The sequence below is a fragment of the Salvelinus namaycush genome, chromosome 36, assembly GCF_016432855.1.
Source record: "Salvelinus namaycush isolate Seneca chromosome 36, SaNama_1.0, whole genome shotgun sequence".
Classification (NCBI taxonomy): domain Eukaryota; kingdom Metazoa; phylum Chordata; class Actinopteri; order Salmoniformes; family Salmonidae; genus Salvelinus; species Salvelinus namaycush.
Genome location: NC_052342.1, coordinates 13,515,704 through 13,535,584, shown reverse-complemented (window position 1 = coordinate 13,535,584; position 19,881 = coordinate 13,515,704). Strand labels below are relative to the sequence as shown.

The 19,881-nt window shown below is 42.3% G+C and overlaps 1 protein-coding gene across 4 annotated transcripts in view; it reads right to left on the bottom strand.

The window, feature by feature from the left end:
• Positions 1 to 3,975: 3,975 nt before the first annotated feature.
• slc16a13 (solute carrier family 16 member 13) overlaps positions 3,976 to 19,881 on the bottom strand; it is a 30,038-nt gene continuing 14,132 nt past the window's right edge. For all 4 annotated transcript variants that reach the window (XM_038975996.1, XM_038975997.1, XM_038975999.1 and 1 more), the window contains 6 exons: positions 14,464 to 14,691; positions 14,152 to 14,295; positions 13,764 to 14,020; positions 13,179 to 13,373; positions 12,684 to 13,023; positions 3,976 to 6,390 (listed from right to left, as the gene is read on the bottom strand). In XM_038975996.1, coding sequence (XP_038831924.1) covers positions 6,050 to 6,390; positions 12,684 to 13,023; positions 13,179 to 13,373; positions 13,764 to 14,020; positions 14,152 to 14,295; positions 14,464 to 14,691 — 1,505 coding nt within the window. In that variant the 3' untranslated portion in view covers positions 3,976 to 6,049. The remainder of the gene's footprint in view (positions 6,391 to 12,683; positions 13,024 to 13,178; positions 13,374 to 13,763; positions 14,021 to 14,151; positions 14,296 to 14,463; positions 14,692 to 19,881) is intronic.

Genomic DNA, 19,881 nt, shown 5'->3' with positions numbered 1-19,881 from the left:
TTTTTGATGAGCTTTAATCAGAATCTTGGGCAAGTTGTCCTTTGTCCAGAAGAATCGTTGCTCGGTTGTAGATTGTCGCCTTCAACTTTGGAATTAGCAGTAAACATTAGCCATGTGGCGAAGACGTGCCCAACTCACTATAACGTAGCACAAAGAAAATTCAGAAAATCGCAATATACTGATATAAAATGATATAACTCGGTTTAAAATAACTACATTATGACGTTCTTAACACCTATATCGCATAAAATCAGAGCCGGATATATCTAAGGCCTATAACGGGAGCTTTCCAGAACGCCATCCTGAGGTCTGTCTTGCGTTATGGCGAATGTTGAAAAGAGTGCACCCCCGGTTCCAAGAGCCCTTATATGGCCTCAGATCTGCCTAGCAACTCCATTCCAATTCTCACTATTTGCTGACATCTAGGGGAAGGCGTATGCAGTGCATGTCGACCAATAGAAGACATGCAAATTAATAAACTGACCCTAGAACAGCCTGCCTGATTTCAGATTTCTCACTTCCTCACAGGAAGTTTGCTCCAACTTGAGTTCTGTTTTACTCACAGATATAATTCAAACGGTTTTAGAAACTAGAGAGTGTTTTCTATCCAATAGTAATAATAATATGCATATTGTACGAGCAAGAATTGAGTACGAGGCAGTTTAATTTGGGAACGAAATTTTTACAAAGTGAAAACAGCACCCCCTATTGAGAAAAGGTTTTAAGCTGTTAGATTAAACAATTCATTTGGAAGATTTTTTTTATTTTTATGATTTAAACACACTTTGCTGTAGACTACTATTTAGTGCTAGTTTAATGCTAGTTAGTTTTTTTTAATGCTAGTTAGTTTTTGCTACCATGTGGGTTTTAGCTAGTTAACAAAAAATGATGTAGGTCATATAAAATATATATTTGCAACTCTAGTCTCAACTAACCCCACGGCCATTGGCTCAACTTAGCCCAAGGCAAACATTTTGACTATATTTGCCAACACAGCTACAAGGATGCACTTTTATGCTAGGTTTAGGACCTCATATTGAAGCTTATAGAGACCCCCAACTGATGTATAGCACAATCTTAAAATGGTCTACATTGGTTTAGATACAAGCATTATGAAATTCGTTTGACATGGTGAAAATCAGAGAATATATTAGGTGACTTGCAGAATGTCAAGAGGTCTACCTTTGACCTATTGGCAGGTCACCAATGCAACTGTCTGGGAGGTACCCAACTGTCTGTGAAGCATTACTGAGACAGCAGCTGTGGAGCAATACCGTAGAGTACAAACTAACGCTGGGCTCCTTATCCATTTACCAAACATACCTGTCGAACTGTGTCAGAAAATGACACATTTCAACTCAAATTCTGAGACTGTACAGCCCTATAAGCATATTAAATTTATCCAGAGGTATAGGTAGGTTTAGTTTGTGTGTACAATAATTCTGATACAACAGCTCTGAATTATACACACTATATTGTGCATACTTTTTAACCTATTATGTAATTTGGGGTCCTTGCTCTTTGGAGAATGTATATGGAACAAGACATTTGTATGTTGATTTTGTTTTGTTGTGCTTTGTTAGTTCCAGCCTTAGAGATGCATTGGAAGTATATGCCTCTGTCTCTAGGGGAGAGGGCTTGGTTTTAACCTCTCAGACGTGGAGAATTAAGGCACACATGCAAAGGTTTACGTTCATACTGTTTTCTAACCACCATACTACATTTAATACCAAGTTCCCACAAAATATTTAGCAATTTAGGCTCACATGCCAAAGTGTACAGTCTGTCCTGAGGTTGTGGTCAGGGTGATTCCGGTTAGCCTTTCAGCCCTGCTCCAGTACTAACGAGCTAGAAACGTAATGCTAGCCCCGGGAACCATTACCCTTTCGCCCCTGTGAAAGGTCAAGGGAAAGACACTTGTGGTAGTTTAGCTTTAGTTCAATGGCTAACTGGTTTCTTTATGATGTCCTTATTTTGGTGATAGCAGCTCATAAAGTCTTTGTGAAGAAGGTTCAGGATGTTCTGTTTTCTGACTTTGTTAGACCATGTTCTCAGCAAGTTTTTGATTTCTAGAAAGTTCCCACCAGGTGGTTTGGGTTTAACAGAATTTTTCAGACTGGTAAGGCTTCACGCGTGTTCACAATCAGCGGACCCCTGGTTCGAGCCCAGTATGGGGACAGAGACAGTGGAGGAAGCAAAGCAGCTCAGTGACACAGGTTACATATATACACATTTCTCTAGAAAATAAGGAGAGTAATAATTATATGATGATTATGCATCCACCTTTCGTGGAAAGCTGTGGTTACTGATAGGCTACTCCTATTCTAGGTGAAATTAGTTGATCTATCTATCGGTAACTGGCAAAATAAAGAAAACACTTGAGTAAATGAGGGATACAGGGTATATTGAAAGCAGGTGCTTCCACACAGGTGTGGTTCCTGAGTTAATTAATCAATTAACATCCCATCATGCTTAGGGTCATATATACAAATTCCCAGTTGCCCGTTGTTTTGGCTACCATGGCTAGAAGAGATTGCAATGAACTGCTTTGCCAATTTTTTTGCAGTATTACAAACATGATGCATGTTTGTTGCAAACAGGATGTCACGACTTCTGCCGAAGTCGGTTCCTCTCCTTGTTCAGGCGATCGACGTCACCGGTCCATTTTTCATTTTCCATTTGTTTTGTCACACACCTGGTTTTCATTCCCTTATTACGTGTTGTGTATTTAATGACATTTTTTTTTTTTTTTACCTTTATTTAGCAAGTCAGCAAAGAACAAATTCTTATTTTCAATGACTGCCTAGGAACAGGGGCAGAACGACAGATTTGTACCTTGTCAGCTCAGGGATTTGTACTTGCAACCTTTTGGTTACTAGTCCAACACTTTTGGTTACTAGTCCACTAGGCTACGCTGCCACCCCGACCTTCTGGTGTCGAAGGCTTAATTTAGTATTCTAGAGCACCAACACCAAGTAATGACAGAAGATAAGCTGCATGTATCTAGTTATAGACAAGTTGACTAACAAAAAGCCTAGTTAATGTCGGAAATTATAACCCGAAAAATATCAAAATAGTCCCCCTCATCCCGTCAAAAATATTATCCTGCCATCCCTGGTGAAATTAGGAATATTTTGTTTATTCATGGATACAGAAATACTTATAAGCGGGATAGCAAAAGTGCATGTAAACAGCATATCCTGAACAAGACCTTAAATGGAATATGAGCTATTATCCGGAATACTGTGTGCATCAGTGGTGGCTGGTGGAAGGAGCTATAGGAGAACGACTCATTGTAATGGCTGGAATGGTATAAATGGAATGGAGTCAAGCGTGGTTTCCATGTTTGATACCATTCCATTCCAGCCATTACAACGAGCCCATGCTCCTATAGCTCTTCCCACCAGCCTCCTCTGGTGTGCATGTAAACATAGTTACTGACAAAAGTATCAACTGACCAATTAGATTACCTAGAAGTGCTCTGCCAACCAAATCCAGATCATGATTATCTTAGCCTGGTCCCAGATCAATCAAATTGTTCGGCGGGACAATGACCAGAGGAGTTGCAAGACAGCACGAACAGATTTGGGTCAGGGGCAAAATTGTCTAGCCCTCACCTTGCAAAAAAGAATGAAAAAACATGGAAATAAATTATGAACAAGAGAAATTTACATGAGTAACTACATACAATTTAAACAGCACTTGATAATCAGTAAACAGAAGATTGCGTTGATTGACTGAACTGAGAAAGTTCAGGAAACTAGGAGAGCACACTGCCAGTGAGTGACTACATGTCAGTAGGTAGCCTATTCCATACGTGCTTTGGGAAAACACCTTGTCTTTTGATGATCTTTTCAAAAATTTGGAAGTCTAGATATACACTGAGTATATAAAACGTTAAGAACACCTGCTCTTTTCAAGATGTAGACTGAAAGCTATGATCCCTTGTCCACCACCCAAAGGACATCCAGCCAACTTGACACAACTGTGGGAAGCATTGGAGTCAACAATGGCCAGCATCCCTGTGGAATGCTTTCGACACCTTGTAGAGTCCACGCCCCAACGAATTGAGGCTGTGCTTCTATCTACACTAAGCTCAATCTTTTGGAGTTCATTTGGTGTTTAGTCCAAAATATGATATGATTGTTTAATATTATTGTACATGAGGAATAGACAGTCTATATGAAGAGTTTTGTTCCAAAAATGCTATATCCACCCATTTTCCCACGTTTTTTCATCAGAAATGATTTCTTATGGGTATCTTCATGTGTGTAAAATATGACTGTTTTCTGACTTTTAATTAATAGATTTTAGATGTGTTTAATTATTTTATTTATTTGCAAAACTCTATATATCCATTGTTTAGCTGGAATTGTGTATATTTGACTGTGATATGTGATTGTCTCAACTAACTATCTTAAGATGAACGCACGAACTGTAAGTCGCTCTGGATAAGAGCATCTGCTAAATGACTGAAATGTCAAATGTACATATTTTACAGCTTACAGATCTCATATTACTATATTGATTTAAAAAAATTATATTGATGTAACAAATGTATAATTTGTGCAGTTCTTTATGAAAAAATGTCGTTATTTATTACATTTGACCGTGTTAAACCTAGAAGTACTAGTTATTCCTCTGAGAGTGAGGCGGATATATAGCGTTTTGCAACAAAACATGATTATTTATCTCTCTGAAATGAAACCATCAAGTAATAGATTCCAAACAATGACATGTCTGTCATTGAACAACCCCGTGCCATGATTAGACAGTGAAAAAACACACCAATCTCTTTAACAAGTTCCTTAAACTACAAAAGCTAATTTACAAACATTTCTGAAAATTGATATATAGCGTTTTAGAATGAAACTCTTCATATCCTCATAGCAGCCTGACTGTGGGACTGTGGCCTGGAGTTAGTTGAATAATACCAGGGGTCAGACAAGTAAACACATAAAACAATCATCTATTTTTTGACATAGAACACCAAATGACTGTCATGTGAATATATCATTCCAGAGAATGATTCAAAGAAAACAGATTAGTGTTACTTGATCTTACTCACGCATAGCCTACTAGATTAGACAAGTCAGAGAGTTGGGTGGGGGAAACAACTCAAACCAGATTCTCCTCTCCCTATTTAGTATGGGTAGAGATAGAGCCCGACTGATGTGTTTAAAATAACAAATCAGATGGCTTTCTCATTGAAGACATTGTGTGAACGGTCACTTGTTCAGCTTTTAGAAGTTCCTTACAAAATAAACATTCTGCCATCCAGCTGTGGTTGATCTTGTGAGTACACCTACATTGATCCTGCAGTGATATGCTAGCCTACTGTGGGCTACCCCTAGGCCCTGTTTGGATGGAGAGAGAGAAGGGTAAAAAATGTTGGACATATGCCATGAACTAGTCTGTCACATGATATGGTCTGTGATGTATAGCTAGCTGAGTTGCCTGAGGACTTCTTATACTGAATGCCACCCACCATGTTGACCTTTTCTCTGCAGCTAGAAAACTAAATAAGACTTCACATGAGCAAATTCTGAAAGTCATGATGACATATGGAGCAGTGGAGGAGCTATCGGAGGAAGGGCTCGTTGTAATGACTGGAATGGAATCAATGGAACGGAGTTTCCATATGGTTGCTGTGTTTGATACCGTTCCATTGATTCCATTCCAGCCATTACAATGAGCCTGTCCTCCTGTAGGTCCTCCCACCAGCCTCCTCTGGTTAGAAGCTATGCGTGTGAAATGCCATGGTCATAACACTGCCAAGTCATATGTAACACGATATACTGTGTCTGATGAACCCACTGACTGGGTTGGATGTGTACGGTAGACATCCCACACTACCCATTTGTATTTTTGCCTTGCTGTCTGTGTCTTCCTCCTCCACAAATGTACACGACTTCGGAATATAAACCTGTAGCACTTGTGCACCTTAACCATGTAGTCCCCAGACCAATGGGGAAACTCCACTGAGAAACTAGGCATTCAGCCGCCCTATTGGCTAAGTAAGGTTTGGTTGCTAACGTCGCGCAACCAATCAGCATTTAGTAGTGGCATCATCGGTCCTGCTTCGGTTTAAAGGCATGTACAACTCTGGTTCCGGCTGGAGGCTGTTGCGGTCCAGTTGCGGTTGAGAGTACGGTATGGTATCTATGTGGTTGAGTTTCTCTGATATGGAGTTGGTCATGAGGCCAGACTCGGGGCTCTGCTGGTTCTGCTGCTTGTTGTTATGGTTGCGGGCGTGTCTCTGGAGAGGGCGCTGGTCGGTGCAGGAGAAGAAGTGAGGCAAAGTGGTCGTTACCATGGTACCCAGCAGGAGGAAACCACCAGCGACCAGGAAGGAGGCCGTGTAACTGCCTGTCAGGTCCTTCAGCAAACCTGCAGAGCGAGAGAAAATGTATTAGAGAAAACCTGAAGAGTGAGAGAAAATGTATTAGAGAAAACCAGAAGAGTAAGAAAGAGGGGGGGGGGGGGGTGGAGAGGGAGAGAGAGAGAGAGAGAGGCAGGCATTAGACAACCATTGGAAGAGAGAAAAGGAGCGGCATATGGGAAAGGGAAGGAAAGAGGGGGTGAGAGAGTGTTAGGAGACTACAGATGGTCACAGATAGGGAAAAGGAGAAAGGGAATGCGAAAAGTGTGAGAGAAAATACAGAGTCAATGGTAGGCTTTGAGGAGACTCCTACGGTACATACACCTATAGCTCATCTCTTGGCAGTAGTACTGCGGACTACTTTATCACTGACCTCAACCCAGAGTCTCTCAGAGCGTTCACAGTCAGCCCACTGACACCCCTATCAGATCACAACAAAATCAGTCTACTTGAACAGAGGCAATCATGAGGCATCAAAGCCAAAAGAACTGAATAATATTAAGAAATGTAATAGATGGAATGAAAATAGTGTGGAAACCTACCAAAAAACAATTAGGCAACAACAAATTCAATCCCTTTTAGACAACTTCCTAGAAAAAAATGTTTCACTGTAAAAGTGAAGGTGTAAACTTGGCAGTAGAAAACCTAAACAGAGTATTTGACCGCTCAGCTTCCCTATCAAGTATAAACAATTAAAGCAGACAACCTAAGAAAATGAACAACAATGACAAATAGTTTGATGAAGAATGCAAAAACCTAAGAATGAAATTGAGAAACCTATCCAACCAAAAACATAGAGACCCAGAAAACCTGAGCCTACGCCTTCACTATGATGAATCACTAAAACAATACAGAAATACACCACGGAAAAAGAAGAGACAGCACGTCAGATATCAGCTCAATGTAATTGAAGAATCGATAGACTCTAACCATTGGAAAACACTAAACAAACAACAAGAAGAGTTATCTATCCAAAACAGAGATGTATCAATAAACCACTTCTCCAATCTTTTTGGCTCTATAACAAAGAACAGCAAAAAACTATACATGATCAAATGGAAATCTTAGAATCAACTTTTAAAAACTACCAGAACCCACTGGATTCTTAAATGACATTTAATGAACTGTAGGAAAAATTACAAACCCTCCAACCCAAAAAGGCCTGTGGTGTTAAGGGTATCCTCAATGAAATGATCAAATATACAGACCACACATCCAACTGGCTATACTTAAACTCTTTAACATCCTCCTCAGCTCTGGCATCTTCCCCAATATTTGGAACCAAGGACTGTTCACCCCAATCCACAAAAGTGAAGAGAAATTTGACCCCAAAAAGTACCGTGGGATATGCATCAACAGCAACCTTGGGAAAATCCTCTGCATTATCATCAACAGCAGACTCGTACATTTTGCTCAGTACATTGTTTTCACTGAGGAATGTCAAATTGTCTTTTTACCAAGTTACCGTATGACAGACAACGTATTCACCCTGCACACCCCAATTGACAAACAAACAAACCAAAAGAAAGTCAAAATCTTCTCATGCTTTGTTGATTTCAAATAAGCTTTTGACTCAATTTGGCAGAGGGTCTGCTATACAAATTGATATTAGGGGAAAAACATACAATATTATAAAATCTATGTACACAAACAACAAGGGTGTTGTTAAAATTGGCAAAAAACACACACATTTCTTTCCACAGGGCCATGGGGTGAGACAGGGACGCAGCTTGAGCCCCATCCACTTCAACATATATATCAATGGAATTTGTGAGGGCACAAGAACAGTCTGCAGCACCCAGCCTCGCCTTACTAGGATCTGAAGTCAAATGTCTACTGTTTGCTGTCCCCAACCAAGGAGGCCCCACAGCAGCACCTAGATCTTCTGCACAGATATTGTCAGACCTGGGCCCTGACAGTAAATCCCAGTAAGACAAAAATAATGGTGTTCCAAAAAAGGTCCAGTTGCCAGGACCACAAATTCAAATTACATCTAGACACCGTTGCCCTAGCGCACAAAAAAACGGCCTAAACATCAGCGCCACAGGTAACTTTCACAAAGCTGTGACCGATCTGAGAGACAAGGCAAGAAGGGCCTTCTACGCCATCAAAAGGAACATAAAATTCAACATACCAACTAGGATCTGGCTAAAAATACTTGAATCAGTTATAGAACACATTGTCCTTTATGGTTGTGAGGTCTGGGGTCCACTCACCAACCAAGAACTCACAAAATGGGACAAACACCAAATTGAGACTCTGCATGCAAAAATATAATCTGTGTACAACGTAAAACACCAAATAATACATGCAGGGTACCCGCTAATTATCACAATCCAGAAAAGAGCTGTTAAATTCTACAACTACCTAAAAGGAAGCGATTCCCAAACATTCCATAACAAAGCCATCACCTAGAGAAAGATGAACCTGGAGAAGAGTCGGTCCTGGGGCTCTGTTCACAAACACAGGCCCCACAGAGCTCCAGGACAGCAACACAATTAGACCCAGCCAAATCATGAGAAAACAAAAAGATAATTACTGAGCAAACTAGAATGCTATTTGGCCCTAAACAGAGAGTACACAGTGGCAGAATACCTGACCACTGTGACTGACCCAAAATGTTAAAAAGCTTTGACTATGTACAGTCTCAGTGAGCATACCCTTGCTATTGAGAAAGGCCGCCATAGGCAGAACTGACTCAAGAGAAGACAGGCTATATGCACAATGCCCACAAAATGAGGTGGAAACTGAGCTGCACTTTCTAACCTCCTGCCAAATGTATGACCATATTAGAGACACATATTTCCCTCAGATTACACAGACCCACAAAGAATTCGAAAACAATTTGGATAAACTCCCATATCTATTTGGTGAAATAACACAGTGTGCCATCACAGCAGCACGATTTGTGACCAGTTGCCACAAGAAAATGGCAACCAGTGAAGAACAAACACCATTATAAATACAACCAATATTTATGTTTATTTATTTTCCCTTTAGTACTTTAACTATTTTACACATCATTAAAACACTGTATATAGCCATAATATGACATTTGATATGTCTCTATTCCTTTGGAACTAGTTTATTTCACTTTGGTTAATTATCTATTTCACTTGCTTTGGCAACGTAAGTATATGTTTCCCATGCCAATAAAACCCTTTAAATTGAGTTGAGAGAGAGAGAGTGAGAGACCAAGACAGACAGAGAGCATAAGAACATAACCGAACGTAACCTAGAGGGGAGGTGGGGGATGGAGAAAGTGTGTGGGAGGTCAAATGGCCAGAGAGTGAGAGCAATAAAGCACTTGGACTGTATGGATATCCAACAGGTAGGCTAAAGGTTTAACATGGTTAGCTAATCATCAACTGATTTGACCCGCTGTTGACTAGTTGACATTTTTAAGTGTCAAGAGTACACCAAACATTAAGAACACCTTCCTAATATTGAGTTGCGCCCCCTTTTGCCCTCAGAACAGCCTCAATTCGTAAGGCCTGGGACTCTACAAGGTGTCGAAAGCGTTCCACAGGGATGTTGGCCCATGTTGACGCCAATGCTTCCCAAAGTTGTGTCAAGTTGTCTGGTAATGGATCTTAACTCTGAATTAGAGGTCGACCGATTAATCGGAAAGGCCGATTAATTAGGGCCGATTTCAAGTTTTCATAACAATCGGATATCGGTATTTTTGGACACCGATTTTGCAGATTTTTTTTTTTTTACACCTTTATTTAATCTTTATTTAACTAGGAAAGTCAGTTAAGAACACATTCTTATTTTCAATGACGGCCTAGGAACGGTGGGTTAACTGCCTCATTCAGGGGCAGAATGACAGATTTTCACCTTGTCAGCTCGGGGGAATCCAATCTTGCAACCTTACAGTTAACTAGTCCAACGCAATAACGACCTGCACTCCACAAGGAGACTGACTGCCTGTTACGCAAATGCAGTAAGGCAAGGTAAGTTGCTAGCTAGCATTAAACTTATCTTATAAAAAACAATCAATCAATCATAATCACTAGTTAACTACACATGGTTGCGTGTCCTGCGTTGCATATAATCTGACTGAGCATACAAGCATACAAGTATGTAAGTATCTGACTGAGCGGTGGTAGGCAGAAGCAGGCGCGTATCCATTCATTCAACCAGCACTTTCGTGCGTTTTGCCAGCAGCTCTTTGTTGTGCGTCAAGCATTGCGCTGTTTATGACTTCAAGCCTATCAACTCCCGAGATGAGGCTGGTGTAACCGAAGTGAAATGGCTAGCTAGTTAGCGCGCGCTAATAGCGTTTCAAACGTCGCTCGCACTGAGCCTTGGAGTAGTTGTTCTCCTTGCTCTGCATGGGTAACGCTGCTTCGAGGGTGGCTGTTGTCGTTGTGTTCCTGGTTCGAGCCCAGGGAGGAGCGAGGAGAGGGACGGAAGCTATACTGTTACACTGGCAATACTAAAGTGCCTATAAGAACATCCAAGAGTCAAAGGTTAATGAAATACAAATGGTATAGAGGGAAATAGTCCTATAATTCCTATAATAACTACAACCTAAAACGTCTTACCTGGGAATATTGAAGACTCATGTTAAAAGGAACCACCAGCTTTCATAAGTTCTCATGTTCTGAGCAAGGAACTTAAACGTTAGCTTTCTTACATGGCACATATTGCACTTTTACTTTCTTCTCCAGCACTTTGATTTTGCATTATTTAAACCAAATTGAACATGTTTCATTATTTATTTGAGGCTAAATTGATTTTATTGATGTATTATATTAAGTTAAAATAAGTGTTCATTCAGTATTGTTGTAATTGTCATTATTACAAATAAATAAATAAATATATATATATATATAATGTATTTTTTTTATTATTATTTTTATTTATTTATTTAAATTGGCCCGATTAATCGGTATCGGCTTTTTTGGTCCTCCAATAATCGGTATCGGTGTTGAAAAATCATAATCGGTCGACCTCTACTGAATAGCTCGTTCCATCTCATCCAACAGATGCTCAATTAGATTGAGATCTGGTGACTTGGCAGGTCACTGCAGTAAGCTGAACACACTGTCATGTTCGTGGAACCATTCCAGGACAATCCTAGCCTTGCGGCATGGGACATCATCTTACTGACAAAAATCTATTTGCGGACGGATACAGTTGCCATGAAGAGATGCACCTGATTGGCAGTGATGTTCAGATATCCTGTGGCATTGAAACGTTGCTCCACTTTAATCAAGGGGCCAAGTGTGTGCCAGGAAAACACAATCCACACCATCACCACCAGCCTGCAATGTTGACAGGCGGCATGATCGACGCTTGTGCTCATGTGGTTTTCTCCATACCACTGTGGTTTTCTACATACCACTGCAACAGCAGTTTCTTGTTTTTTTGCTGAAAGAAGTGGAACGCTGTATGGTCGTCGGTACCCCATTCGTGTGAAGGTACGACGAGTTGTGCATTCTTTTATAGGTCTTTGGGCACCAATGTTGTATTGCACAATTCGTGTCAGCTTTGTCAGCCTCCTTTGTCTTATTTCATAAATGACCTGGCCTGCCGTTGGCTGGATGTTCTTAGGGTGTCTGACTATTCTTGATGGTGAAAAACCCAGCAGCGTTGCAGTTCTTGACACACCCAAACCAGTGCACCTGGCACCTACTACCATACCCTGTTCAAAGGCACTTAAATATTTTATCTTGCCCATTCACGCTCTGAATGGCACCATACACAATCCATGTCTCAATTGTCTCAAGGTTTAAAAATCCTTCATTAACCTGTCTCCTCCCCTTCATCTACACTGATTGAAGAGGATTTACCAAGTGACATCAATAAGGGATCATAGCTGTCATCTGGATTCACCTGGTCATGTCATGGAAAGAGCAGGTGTTCTTATTGTTTCGTACACTCAATGTATATGGAGCCTCTATTAGGTTACATATGGCCTCTTCTCCCCTTACATGGTACCTCAAGGTCAAGAGAGGTCACCCATAAAGACTTGAAACACATGGGGCTAACCTGGGTAAAAGGGGTCATCTTGCTAAAACGTGTTTCTGTGTGAGGGAGCTACGTAAAACTATACGTAGAGGGATGGATGAGCTAGCATGCAGGTGAGGGGGGGGGGCAGAATGCAGAAAAGTTCCCAATCTTGACCTCAACCATTACAGGGTCAACAGAACAAAAATGTCCTTAGAGCAACACTTAGGGCAAAGGTGGCCAAACTTGGGGAATAGGAGTGCACTCTGCAATCTATCCCCAATTCCTTCAACATCCAACAGCAGTCAACGGCTGCTCCACTCTTCTCCAGTATCTCTCGTACCTGACAGCGGTGCCCCCAGCAGCCCCCCGACGCTCTCGATCATCTGTAGCAGCCCCAGTGCGCCCAGCATCCGCTCCATGCCCACGATCTCCGGCACCACCGCGAACACCAGGGGAGTCATGGCGCCGGCGCAGAACCCGTAGGCTAGGCTGATGATGAGCAGGCCCGGGTAGGACCCCCCCAGGGAGCCCAGGGGCAGCAAGAGGAGGGAGAGGCCCAACAGGCCCGTCCAGAGGACCAGCATGTGGGGCAGACGGAGACGGCCTAGGTCCGAGGCCCAGCCGGACACCACACGGCCCACGATGTCCGTCACACCGGTGGCTGAGATGACAAAGGCAGCCTGGATAAGATTGAAACAGTTGACATGAATCTATGCATCTACCAATCAGAGCAACAAAAACTGAACAAAACAATTGGTAATCGATAATCATTTTGGATACTCTAAAATCCCATTGTTTACACAGTGATGTAATTGTGAAATAGGCTCATTCAAACCTGATACTGGGAGAAGCCCTCGTGGCGGCTGTGGGCCACCAGGTGGACGTAAGGCACAAAGTAGCCACAGTTGAAGAAGGTGATGGCCAGGCTGTACGTGAGGAAGGGCCGGTGGAAGAGGAGGGAAAGCTCCAGGTAGGAGTAGGCCCGGTGGAAGATGGAGGCGCAGGACCAGGCACTCTCACCTGGGGCCAGCTGGAAAGAGCGAGGAGAGGGGTGAAGAAGAGCATGAGAGAAAGAGACTGATACTGAAACAAATTACTTAAAACCTAGAAAGCAGGTCCATCAAACACTGCTGGCACCCAAACAAGACAGCACACGCAAGATTACACAACACAGATACTGTTCCTGTAGTATAAAGGTTGAACCCACATGAGTCCTATTATGAAATGTCAAAACCCAGTTATCAAACATTAGATGTGTTAAGTCAGCCAGAAAGAGAGAGCGAGAGAGAGAGAGCGAGAGAGAGAGAGAGAAGAGGACGTTACAGGAGGTCGATTGTTACTTTGATCAAGGTAATTACCCCAAATTGCTCTGGATAAGAGCATCTGCTAAAATGACAAAAATGTAAATGGATGTTCCTACCGCAGCTACAGCCTTGTGAGTCCCCAGGGGCCTGATGAGGGCCCCGCAGGCCACCATGTTGAGGCTGAGGCCCCCCAGGATGAGAAGGGCCCCCCGCCAGGTGTACATCTCCACCAAGAGCTGGAAGAGGGGTGAGAAGGCGAAGGACGAGAGGCCCACGCCCGTAAAGCCCAGCGCCATGGCCAGGGAGCGCTTCCGGGTGAAGTACTGCATCACTGACGCCACCATAGGAGTGAAGATTAATGCCCAGCCCGAACCTGGAGGGTAGGCCGGAGGGGATAAAGAGGGAGTTATATACTAGATGTTCAGAGTTTTGGACATAAAAGAGAGACAGAAAGTAGCATGTGAGTGTTTTTAGGTCCAAGTGTGTGTGTGTGTGTGTGTGTACCTGAGATGACGCCCAAGGTGAGGTAGAGGTGTGTGACGCATGTGGCCTGTGAGGCCAGGATGAAGCCCAGTGCAGAGAGACAACCTCCTGCCATCACTACAGGTCTGGCACCGTATCCATTACACAACGCTGTGCCAAATGGACCTGGGGAACACACACACACACACACACACACACAGGTTTAACTACCAGTCATTACACTGTGTACAACGGACCAAGGATCATTTATGATCACATGGGGCATTACCCTCCTCTCCTATATATATACACATATATATATTTATATACACACACACACACACACACACTCACTGACACACTGCTGCATGGCCAACCCTATGGATGTGATCCAGGAGACAGCCTGGGCGCTCTCCTCAAAGTACTGCACAAACTCCACAAAGAAGACCCCCATGCTCCGGATTATCCCAAACACCAGGGCAGAGGTCACAAACAGGGCCCCCACCACCACCCAGCCCCACCCACCATCTGGGGCTGCTGGCTGGCTCTGGTGCGACTGGGGGGCCTGCAGCTTGGCCATGACTGGGAGGGAGGGAGAGAGATGGAGAGAGAGGAAAGGAGATGTTATTTGTGATACTTCAGAAATACCCTGTTTAAACCATGTATTAGAAACACTACATTCTACTACAGCCTTTGCTGTTGAGCCTTTGCTGTATTGCATTGCATCGAAAACCTGCGTTACTTTCAGGTGCAGGCTTCAAAGAAACGACATGTCAATCATGCAAGAATGTATCAAACGTGCTTGAATTTGCCTGCTGCTGTGTGGGTTTTCACTGGGTTTCCATAAATGTGCCTTCAAATAAATAGACAATGAATGACATTTAGAGGAAATCGCTTGTGGGTTAAATGGGTAGTCGACCCGAAACAGGTGCTCTGTGATGCTGTGGAGCTAGACTGTTGAATAGCAAGGTATCAAACATATGGAAACCACGTTTGACTCCGTTCCATTAATTCCATTCCAGACATTACAATGAGCCAGTCCTCCAATAGCTCCTCCCACCAGCCTCTGGTAGAACACCAGCATATTTCAGATTCCTAACACTGATTCCCTATTATTCATGCAAAGCCTATTTCAAAGCCTATTGCACTTAAAGCATGTTTCAGAAACAACCTAAGATTTTGGAAATATACATTTTCAGATGTACATTTCTATTTTTATTACGCGATCACCTCATATTTACTAGAGATGCACAATATATCTGTGAAGATACCAGAATCAGACGATATTAGCTAAAAATGTCAAAATCGACATCGGCCCAATGTCTAGTTTAACGCCGATGTGCAAAATCAATGTCAAAGCTGACGTGCAAACCTACAGTTGAAGTAGGAAGTTTACACACACCTTAGCAAAATACATTTAAACTCAGTTTTCCACAATTCCTGACATTTAATCCAAGTAAAAATTCCCTGTTTTAGGTCAGTTAGGATCACCACTTTATTTTAATAATGTGAAATGTCAGAATAATCAGAGAGAATGATTTAGTTCAGCTTTTATTTATTTCATCACATTCCCAGTGGGTCAGAAGTTTACATGCAATTAGTATTTGGTAGCATTGCCTTTAAATTGTTTAACTTGGGTCAATCATTTCGAGTAGCCTTCCATAAGCTTCCCACAATAAGTTGGGTGAATTTTGTCCCATTCCTACAGAAAGAGCTGGTGTAACTGAGTCAGGTTTGTAGGCATCCTTGCTTGCACACACTTTTTCAGTTCTGCCCACAAATTTTCTATAGGATTGAGGTCAGGGCTTTGTGATGGCCACTCCAATACCTTGACTTTGTTGTCCTTAAGCCATTTCGCCACAACTTTGGAAGTATGCTTGGAGTCATTGTCCATCTGGAAGACCCATTTGCGACCAAGCTTTAACTTCCTGACTGATGTCTTGAGATGTTGCTTCAATATATCCACATCATTTTCTTTCCTCATAATGCCATCTATTTTGTGAAGTGCACCAGTCTCTCCTGTAACAAAGCACCCTCACAACATGATGCTGCCGTGCTTCATGTTTGGCATGGTGTTCTTCGGCTTGCAAGCCTCCCCCTTTTTCCTCCAAACATAACGATGGTCATTATGGCCAAACAGTTCTATTTTTATTTTTCATCAGACCAGAGGACATTTCTCCAAAAAGTACAATCTCTGTCCCCATGTGCAGTTGCAAACCGTAGTCTGGCTTTTTTGTGGCGGTTTTGGAGCAGTGGCTTCTTCCTTGCTGAGCGGCCTTTCAGGTTATGTCGATATAGAACTCGTTTTACTGTGGATATAGATACTTTTGTACCTGTTTCCTCCAGCATCTTCACATGGTCCTTTTCTGTTGTTCTGGGATTGACTAGCACTTTTAGCACCAAAGTACGTTAATCTCTAGGAGACAGAACGTGTCTCCTTCCTGAGTGGTATGATGGCTGCGTGGTCCCATGGTGTTTATACTTGCGTACTATTGTTTGTACAGATGAACGTGGTACCTTCAGGCGTTTGGAAATTGCTCCCAAGGATGAACCAGACTTGTGGAGGTCTACAATTATTTTTCTGATTTCTTTTGATTTTCCCATGATGTCAAGCAAAGAGGCACTGAGTTTGAAGGTAGGCCTTGAAATACATCCACAGGTACACCTCCAATTGACTCAAATTATGTCAATTAGCCTATCAGAAGCTTCTAAAGCCATGACATCATTTTCTGGAATTTTCCAAGCTGTTTAAAGGCACAGTCAAATTAGTGTATGTAAACATCTGACCTACTGGAATTGTGATTCAGAAATAATCTGTCTGTAAACAATTGTTGGGAAAATTACTTTTGTCATGCACAAAGTAGATGTCCAAACCGACTTGCCAAAACTATAGTTTGTTAACAAGAAATTTGTGGAGTGGTTGAAAAACAAGTTTTAATGACTCCAACCTAAGTGTATGTAAACTTCCGACTTCAACTGTATATAACGTAATGGCGTAATGACGCCATGTAGAATTTTGCCCTACACGTGCAACACAGCATTCCTAACCTAGCCCACAATGTCTGCTGTGTGGATTGAGCAGTCAACAAGTCGAGACAGTAATTTGAAAGAGTAAGAAAATTTCAGCAAGACAACTCAAAGGCAAAATGCATTAACGCCAAGAGAATGGAATTCATTGACCTTGACAATCAACCGTTCTCTGTCGTGGGTGATGTTGGCTTTCGCTGACTGGTCGGGTATCAGTACACACTAAGTTACCAAGTGCGCTATTTTTCAGGTGTTGCACTACCGGAGTTTCACAGTAACAGCATCACTGCTATTAGCTTCAAGACTGACATTTGGACCAGCGATATCAGCCCCATGAGCATGCTGAGTCTGACAGCACAGTGGGTCGTCGAGGATTTCATACTGAGGAAAGTCGTATTGCATGCTCATGAATGTGCTGGTTGTCATACCGCTGCTGCCATTTCAATGGCATTTGAGAACATGTTTGAAACTTGGAAACATGAACACACGAGCTAGCTCCATTCAAACAACTGACTCGAGAAATAAGCTCATCAACTGCACAGGCAGAGGACGTGATACCCTCTGTCATGGCATTGAAACGCCTGCTCAACAAAACTGGTGGCAGTCTGTGACCCAGCGATTCGGTGGCATTCTCTCTTTACTGTGTCGCCACCATGATCGATGCTAGGTACAAGGACCGCTACTTCAATGCAGACAAGAAACAGGGTTTACGTGAAATGTTACATACACAGCTGGACAAGATGGAAACGGACACAGTGACAGTGCGCACCGAGGAAGAGAGGCCACGGACAGACAGAGCTGAAACTTCACTGCTTGACATGTATAATGAAATCCTGGTTGAGAATGAAACGACTGAACTGAATGGAAGGTGACCAAAAACCGGATGGTCACTCTGACAGAGTTCCAGAGTTCCTCTGTGGAGCTGGGAGAAACTTCCAGAAGGACAACCATCTCTGCAGCACTCCAACAATCAGGCCTTTTTGCTAGAGTAGCGGAAGCCACTCCTCAGTAAAAGGCACATTACAGACCGCTTGGAGTTTGCCAAAGGCCACCTACAGACTCTCAGACCACGAGAAACAAGATTCTCTGGTCTGATGAAACCAAGATGAAACTCTTTGGCCTGAATGCCAAGCGTCACATCAGGAGGAAACCTGACACCATCCCTACGGTGAAGCATGGTGGTGGCAATATCATGCTGGGGGGATGTTTTTTCAGCGGCAGGGACTGGGAGACTAGTCAGGATAGAGGAAAAGATGAACAGAGCAAAGTAGAGAGATCCTAGAAGAAAACCTGCTCCAGAGCGCTCAGGACATCAGACTGGGGCAAAGGTTCACCTTCCAACAGGACAACGACCCTTAGCACACAGCCAAGACAACGCAGGAGTGGCTTCGGGACAAGTCTCTGAATGTACTTGAGTGGACCAGCCAGAGCCCGGACTTGAACCCGATCGAACATCTCTGGAAATAACTGAAATTAGCTGTGCAGCGACGCTCCCCATCCAACCTGACAGATCTTGAGAGAATCTGGAGAGAAGAATGGGAGAAACTCCCCAAATACAGGTGTGCCAAGCTTGTAGCGTCATACCCTAGAAGTCTCAAGACTGTAATTACTGCCAAAGGTACTGAGTAAAAGGCCTGAATACTCATGTAAATGTGATATTTCTGTAGTTTTTAAAATAAATTTGCAAACATTTCTAAAAACCTGTTTTTGATTTGTCATTATGGGGTATTGTGTGTAGATTGATGAGGAAAAAAACCAGTGTAATCAATTTTAGAATAAGGCTGTAACGTAACAAAATGTGGAAAAAGTCAAGGGGTCTGAATACTTTCCGAATGCACTGTACATAACTTTAACACACTGTAAAAGAGATTCTCCAAAATTAAAATATTATATAATATTTCAAATATTATTTAAATATACATTCTTGTCATACTTTATCAAAAGCCTTTTCAAAGTCAGCTATGAATACCAGGCCTGGTTTCCCAGATGTTTCGTGGTGTTCTATTGCTTCCAGTTCTTGTCTTATATTATCTGTACTGTATCGTCCATATGTCCGATTAGGATGAATAATACCTTTTAATTCTATGCGCTATGCATTTTGCTATAATCTTTGCATCACAACACTTAAAGTGTAAGGGGCCTCCAATTTTTTTATGGACTGGATCTTTATATTTACCACTTGGGTCCTGTTTCAGTAATAATGAAATCAGACCTTCCTGTTGAGTATCTGATAATCTACCATTTTTATAGGAGTGGGTAAAACATGCTAATAACGGTCTTTGGAGTACATCAAAAAAGGTTCGCTATACCTCAACTGGTATGCCATCCAGCACTGGAGTTTTCCCGGACTAAAAGGCTTTAATAGGCTCTATGCATTATACCGCCTCCCACATTCTATTTTACTTCCTACGGGTGCGCTGACTTTCGGAGCGATTTTCGCTATTGTTTTTATCATTAGCTTACTAGCTAGCTAACTGTCGTCGATGCATTTCTGACTGAAATTGTTCGCAATGACTACGTTTAAATTACAGCCCCGTGAAGGAGGTGCTAATGAACATTGTTCAGTGCCGCTGTGTTCATTTTCTTCAAAGTGTAATGGTATTGTGAGCTTTCCGTAGCTTCCCGGGTCGATGTAGAGAAAAAGGTGGTTGGTGGCAGTACGTTGTGACAACAGCTACAATAGCAGCTAGGTCATGTCTAGTGCTACTTGATGCTTAGAGAAGATGGGCAATAATAGTAATGAGT